We start from the raw sequence: 7,816 nt of genomic DNA, 5'->3' as shown, positions 1-7,816 counted from the left end.
CGTTTCTTAGCCGTGACTTTCGAAATTAAATGTGGTCGGCGAGGTAAGCCAAAGATGGTGCATGTTAACAGGCTTTGGCGTTATCACGGTCCAGGACATTTCAGTTGAAACAAAGTGAACAATGGAACAAATCTCGCTGCTGAAGACGTGTCACCTGAAAAAGCCACTGTCAAAGAAGAAACTCTACCTGTTATTGAGAAGGGAAACAGTGAAGCTGTTAATGAAGTTACTACCACTGATGTGACTGTTACCAATAATAGGACATTTCCTGATGGAGCAGATGAACCCCACGTGAAGCAGAAGCCAATGAGACGGCGGCCAGTATGGAAGAAGATATGTCCTGTAAAATTAAAAGATTTTGTTGTATTTTAATTGTGTGTTTGTAAATTCTGTACATTTAATCAAGTTATTGTTAATTATCTATTGGTTTAATGTAAGTGGCTATTGTTCGGGACAAACAATACTAAGGAAGGGGCAGTGTTATGATAGCGGAACTCACCTGATGCTGGGAGCATGCGCGCTGGAGTTTCTGGAAGGATCATGAATTTTCCTGGCAACTCTAGTTTGTTCAAGGCGCCCTCTTTTTTAGTATATTAGCCTGGCGAGAAAAAGCAGCACAACTGCATAGATAGAGAGATATGCAGATAGATTGAAGATAGAGATAATTGTGTCAAGCAAACAGGAGGCACTGTAAGTAAAGTGTGTGAATCACTGTGATTTATAGCGTGTGTTATAAAGGCTGTTAAGTGTATTACAAAGTTGTATCGAGAAAGAATAAACTAGTTTTAATTAAGAAAGGACTTGTATCGCTGAAATTCCTCGAAAAGAATTTATACCGGAAATTAAGGAAATTATCAAACGAGCAGATACATAACAATACTGTATATTGATTTATTGTAGTCAAGTTCAAGAAAAATACTGATTCAGTATGTCTTTTTTTAATTTGTTTATAAAGTGAGATTTAACCAGTTTTCTTCTCTATAAGTGTGTCTGTTCTTAGTGATATATATTTCATTAACACTCTATATGTGTTTTGTATTAGATGACATAGGAAGCCAGTTGTGTGAGAGGATAATTAGTGTGTTGTTTGAAATCTGGCTTTTGGCCTCCCATCGTTGTTTCCCATCACCACCACTGTGGAAAACATTTAGAGAGCTTTGCTGTAATTGGCGTCATCGTGTGTCTTTGATAGATCAGTGGAACCATACATGCCTTGCACTTACATCACGAGTTCTTCAATTTATGTATGGAACTGATTTCCCACAAGTGAAATTACGTAAGTTTGACACATTGTCGTTCCTGTATTTAAAGTAATTAAATGGTAGGACAACATACAACTCATTTAGTATGATGTTATATCATCAGTTTTAGTGATATGTCATTTTCTTTAAATTCATATGAGTAGTTATTTTCACAAAAAAGTTCCATTTGTATGAAATTAGGTTTTGTAATTTTTAAGCAACATTTTATGTTTTTGTGAAGATGCATAGAATGGGATTACAAATTAATCAAGAATCCTAGAACTCTGCACCATCTGTAAAACTTTTAACTTTAACTATTTCACTACCACATTTATAGGTAAACCAAGTTAAGACAAGTGACTAATTTAAAATAAACATCTTGGTTAATGATATCTTTGGGATTAATTTTTAAAGTGCAGCTCAGTAATAGTTTTTCTTAGTTAGTTTTCAAAAGTATCTGTAAAGTGAGGGTTTACATATTACCTCTTTAGATCTTTAGTAATGATAAAGTTTAAATAACGAGTACATTAATGCCTTCGTTAGTGTGATCTCCCTGATATTCTCAGCTTGTGTCTAAGTATTCCTCAACAGTTAAACCAGGGACAGGGGACCTGCAATGGAATGATTTCCAAGAGAGGGGAAGAATAAGATGAGTGATTGTGGGTTGTAAATAAAAGAGATTAGAGGGCAAGTTAAAACGAGCTTTAGATCTTAATTTAGATAAATATGTTTATTTACAAAGTAACAGATAATGATAATGCTTAACAAGTGACTGACTTGAACTGGAACAGATCCTTACAACCTTACACACATATTTAAAGGCAACTCATAATGGTAGAAGGGAAAGTTAGGTCAGAACTGTCTGTACCAGCAAACTTCTATGTTGCTAACTTTTATGTTCTTAAAGATGATTTTTTTATCTACACCTTTCATGATCTGGTAATATGTCTGAAACGATTAAAGTCTCAATTTTATTGAGCAATTCATAAAATCATTGTAAAACGTGTATGTAGTTTTCACCTCAAAAGGTGCAAATTGAACCACTCAAAGTCAGTATCCAAGTGAATGAATTTGTACCAATAAACAAGTAGTTTCTGTAAGTCAGTAAGTTTAAAACAGTAGTTTTATACATTCCATTCAATTCACACAATTTTATGCAATTATTTTACATTACTAGATAGTTATTGACAAGTGGCAAGACCTTTTTAGAAATTTTTTTGCTAACATTTTTACTGACTAATTGTAATATATTCACATGTACACAGTTGATACTTTTTATAAGAACAGTTATTAACTCTGTAAAATAAACATGATTTTCTTTAGAACTTTAGCCTGCAATAAATACACTGTCATTGTTAACATTGAATTCTGACTATATGCTTTACATTAAAAACATACTTTTATCTAGATGTTGCTGCAATATTATAGATAAGTTAATATCTCTAAAAAGTTTGCATGTAAAATATAATGAAAGGGGAAGGTACATGTAATTATGAATCAATTTCTTAAAATGATATATCAGGTTTGTAAAGGTGATATACTACATCTACAGGCTTTTACCTACACAAAAAAATTTACATTGCATTTTTTGTTAATTTTGATAATTAATTTTTTTCAAATGAATACAGCACTTCCACCTTACAGACAACTGAAAAAAAAGAAATTGAAAGTTAAAGTGTTATAAAAAAACTGTAGAGAGAAACAATGTCTGGTATAATAGACTTGGAAAATTCTAAACTAGTCATTACTGGCAACAGATCTGGTCTTATTCAGTATTGTTTATCTTATCTCTTTTTAATTCATGTTATTCCCTTTCATTTTTCTGTTTTTTATGTGACAATGTACATTTGACAGTTTTAAAACCAAACAGATAAAGGAAAACATTATTCATTGTTTCCCCATTGATTACCGATCACATCACTTCTTTGTTATTGATCCTTCAATGAACATTTCAAACTTAAGACTAATAACACTTTTGCATATTCCATGTGATTGTTATTTTTTGCTTTTTTAATTGTAACTGTTACAAACCCAAAAAAGGAAACAACATGGAAAAAGAATATTAATATTTTTTAAATGTTAACTCACAACAAAGAAAAATTCTGAAACAATACATAAACTCTTCTCACAGTGCTGCTCTCTATATGTGAACTTTTTTCCTGCCATTAGCCTTGAGGCTTCCATCTAATTTCACATGTTTCCATGTGATATTGTTGTGTTATTGCATGAAAATGAACATATGACAACCCTCCACAAATAGGAGTGTGACAATGCCTCCTAGCATGACTGACATCTTCTATAGTGATTGTTCAGTCATCACTTCTGGATTTAACTCTTGTATGATAAAACATGTCTTATTTGGTTTAAATATCTACAAAACCAACTGTTGTGGAATATTTTCAAACAATTCTGCTTCTTCAGATTTTGTGGCTTTTATTTTCCACAACATGAATTACACAGAGATGGTCATTTCTACGCTGTCTAGTGTTGAATATCTGAACTTTGATCACTCTTAACAGACTACCACAAAGGTATTGGGTACTTCTTTGTCTCTCAGGGGATGTGATAACTATTGTGTGGTAGGTGGTGGAGTCTTGCATGTGTCTTTTCAGTCATGAATGGTCTAATCTCTTCCTTTGTGCTTACTCTCTTATTTTTCTCCTCCCTCGTGCTCTTTCCCTAATTTAGGAAACTTCTTGTAGAATCCTTCTGGTGATGCCTCATTGGCCAACCCAATTGTGTTTTCCTCTGCCGAGCTTTCTGACTTCCTCCTCTCCTCTTCTGCTCTCCTACTATCTTTTTTCAGCCTCATACTTCTCTCTTCCATCCAGTCGTGTCAACACTTTAGGTTCATGTTTGGGTTTTGTCTGGTTCCTTGCTGGATAGTCAATACTGTCTTCACAAGAAGCCTTGTTCCTGTTCCATTCTGTTCCCCTATCCTCCTGAGAATTGTATCAGCGTAAGTGGAGTATTTATTGCAGCTGGTCTCATTTTCAATCCTTCTTACCTTCTCATCGTATATTTGTGTTCTTCACATGGCTTTCCAACCAGGGCTGGTCTGTCTTGACTATTGCTGGTTTCTGGGTGGCTCTTTCGACTACTTTGGTTTTCCCAGTATGTTGAGTTTTTATATTTATATTATGTTTATTTATATGTTATTATGTGTGTGTACAAATGAGAAAAACCATTGTTTTCCAGCTGTTATTTCTACTGCCTAGATATGAAACGTATTATAGCAATAACATACTCAAATCAGGTAGACTTACCCCTGAACTTCTGTAAGCCTTTCCTTGTTGAATTTGATCTCATGTTCTCAACAAAATATGTGCTTAAAATTTCTGAATGTCCTTTATGCATTGAAGGGCATGCATCACTCGCCAATAATTCTGCACTCTACTGTTTTTCATGTGACTTTTGCAAGCATCAGAGGATGTTATATCATAAGCTCTACTTTCCTGCCATAATTTAGATTTTTGTGTTGAAAGTCATGCTGTTAAATTTGCTGTGACATTCTTTCTGATGTAACTATTTCTACCACTGTTGGAATTTCTGTGATGTTGTTGGAGGATTTAATTTTGCAATTTGCATGTACGAGCAGAGTAAATTTGTAGCTGCATATCAGTCTTGACTACTCAGCTGGTATTCCTGGCAGGTATCATGTTCTCGTGGCTGCTTCATTGGCATAATATTCAACATTTTCTTTTGTTTTTATGAGTATATCTTTTGCTTGTATCTAGAGTCTTTTTGCCTTCAGAGTCTGCAGGGATAGATTTGACTTCTACAGTTTTAGCACTAATACTGATGACACTTTTTCTTGTTCATTTCTCTTTTTCACCTGAAAATGCTCGTGTGATATGAGGTTATTTCACTACTTGAATCTTTTATTTCTCCCACCTTCACATGATATTGGGATTGCAGGTGTTTTCAAAACTAGCTATGTATTGATATACTACATATTCCCATTTTACTCTTCTTTCTCATAATTTTTTGTATTCTGACCCATCATCAGTTTTCTGCCATACATGTAGTTATTTGTTTTGTTTTGAAACATTCCTTTTCTGTACCATTTCATGCTATTCTCTTTCTCCTGATTATTTTTAATCTGGATCACATATCTATTTTGATGTCTTTTTTTTTACTTAAAGAGGTCTCACTGATATTGCTTCTGTTACCACATGGGTCTTTATGACTCACTTACTGATTTTTCTGGATGAAGCCTCTATTCAAACTTTTGGCAGTCATCTAACATTTTTGTTCATCCATGGACTTTTGGCTTCATGTTCCTTTTGTTCATGAGATTCAGCTCCCCAGTGGCACAGCGCTATGTTTGCTAAAAAAATTGTAATGAAATACTTTTACATATTATCTAGAAACTGTTCAATAGCACTAGTGGCTTTTAAAGGTTGCTTTTACCATTAATATTAGCGAGCTTGAATTTTACATTCCAGGACATAAAAGAAACTTTCTGTGGATTTTTGAACTTGGAAGTTTTTCATCTTGCTATGTATGGATAGTATTACACAACAAGTTTTGTTTCATTGTATATATATCTATTTTAACATACAGTTTATTAAGTAGATCAATTTATTTCAGAATTATTTGTCATAAAGCAAAGTAAATATGCATTTGTTTACATGACACTGCTAATTAATTATTGTTAAAAATAAATAATGACATTAACTAAATGTTACTATATTAGTGAAAGTTTAATTTTTAATAACAGTTTTCGCTTAAGTTACTTGAACCATAAAATGTTACATTTTACATATTCATAGTTTGAAAAGCAAGATAAGTAATTGAAGAATGCTGATATTGCAAACATCACTTATGGTATATCAATATAAATGTGTTAAATGTCCAACTCACATATCTAGGAAGTATTAAACACCATCTAGGGGATTGTATAAAAGAATATGCACATAAATTCCAAACAAAAATTCAAGTATCTATAAATGTATGATAACATGTGATGTACCAGTAATAACTAAACAGTTTTCCATCTTTGCTAGACCTCAGGACAAATGGTCTCTATGAACATAGGTAGCCATACTAATAAAGTAGTATCAACAGAAGTTGAACTGCAAAATTTTCTCAATTACTTTGTATTTAAGTCTATTAAAAAACAACAACAGATAGCCATTGATTATTTTCAGTAAAATAATCTAGATTCTTTCTTTTAGATTTTTTAAATTCAGTTAGAGGTGGTAAAATAGTATGATAAAGGCTATTCTAAAATGTTGGAAGTGAATCGACATTGTATGTAGATAAAGTATTGTACATAATTGAAACTTTTCTAATCTCATTTGATTTGTGATCTTATTGACATATGTTGTTGCTTTTGAGTTAATTTATTAATTGTTTATTTTTTTTTATAGAGGAGGAAGACAGTCATCTTGTGCCAGTAGATATGAGTAATGAATGTGTTGCTCAAGCATGGTTTCGTTTCCTTCACACATTGGGTAACCCAGTAGACCTGTGTCGACCTGAAGTCATCAGTCAGACCACCAAGTTTTATCAGTTTGCTTTCACTAGTGAAGATGTAATTGATCCTTGTCAGCATCCATGTTTATCTCATTTACCGCAAGTTTTTCTGAAAGCTATGAAGGGAATTGCCACACTGGTTGATGCATTTTTAGGTACTAAACAAAAGGATCTATATGAGCCTTATATGTTGCTGTATTATTAATTGTCAGTCTGTATTGTAATTATGAATTTTATGTATTTTAAGTTTTAGATTTGAAGCTTGTGATCATATTGGAGTATTAATATTTTTATGAGAAAGAACAACCATTTACTTAATTAATCTAAGCTAATATTCTCTGTTGTCCTGTGTTTGGATTATCCCTTTATCAAGAATTTATGAATTTACATACAATCAACAATGGTTTATTCCTAAAATCTGCTTCAAAAAATGGATGTCATTTTCAAATTGAACAAAAGGGTGAGGAAATATGCTAAGTTATGAGCTAAGTTTCAAAATAATGTAAAACAACTTGCCAATCCTTCATGACAGAAGGTTGAATATTTACAAGTTTTCACGGGTCACCTGGTAAAGGCTGAATAGGGTGATTTTAAAAATATTTTTCATGTAATTAAATACCTGGAAATTTTTTAGTTTCTTGTGACATTTTTTTTATTGCTGATAGTAGAGTTTTGTTATTTCCTTGTGAAAGCTATAAAAAGATGTCTTAATTTAAAGTCAGATAATGATACTTATCACTCATGAGCATGGCAGTATTTAGTATGTTTGAGGTTAGTGGGGTTACATAATTGTTTTAGTGAGCAAATAACATACAAAAAAATCACAGATAAATATCTTAACACACTCGTTACAGACTTGGTCTAATTGGCTAAGTTTGTGGCCCCAAACTGACCTTTATAAGGGGTGTTGCAAAATAAATCACACTTTTTTCACCAAAGTAATGACGAACTTGGTAGGACTGCGAATATAATCACTAGAGAGAAAACGTCATTTCAATGTACTCTTGGGTGTATGACCCTTTGAATTTCATTTTTTGCAAAATATTTGAATCGTGGTGCTCACTAGAACTCAGGTTCTTGTTGCTGCCTTCGGG

General features: G+C 32.8%; 1 protein-coding gene across 1 annotated transcript in view; it reads left to right on the top strand.

Moving 5' to 3' along the window:
- LOC106461152 (ral GTPase-activating protein subunit beta-like) overlaps positions 1-7,816 on the top strand; it is a 64,262-nt gene that overhangs the window by 18,199 nt on the left and 38,247 nt on the right. The window contains exons 5-6 of the mRNA XM_022388018.1: positions 1,043-1,276; positions 6,617-6,877. Of these exons, the coding sequence (XP_022243726.1) occupies positions 1,043-1,276; positions 6,617-6,877 (495 nt within the window). The remainder of the gene's footprint in view (positions 1-1,042; positions 1,277-6,616; positions 6,878-7,816) is intronic.

This window comes from Limulus polyphemus, unplaced genomic scaffold, assembly GCF_000517525.1.
Source record: "Limulus polyphemus unplaced genomic scaffold, Limulus_polyphemus-2.1.2 Scaffold906, whole genome shotgun sequence".
Taxonomy (NCBI): Eukaryota; Metazoa; Arthropoda; class Merostomata; order Xiphosura; family Limulidae; genus Limulus; species Limulus polyphemus.
Note: the sequence above shows the minus strand (reverse complement) of the source record. Positions and strands in the feature narration are given on the sequence as shown.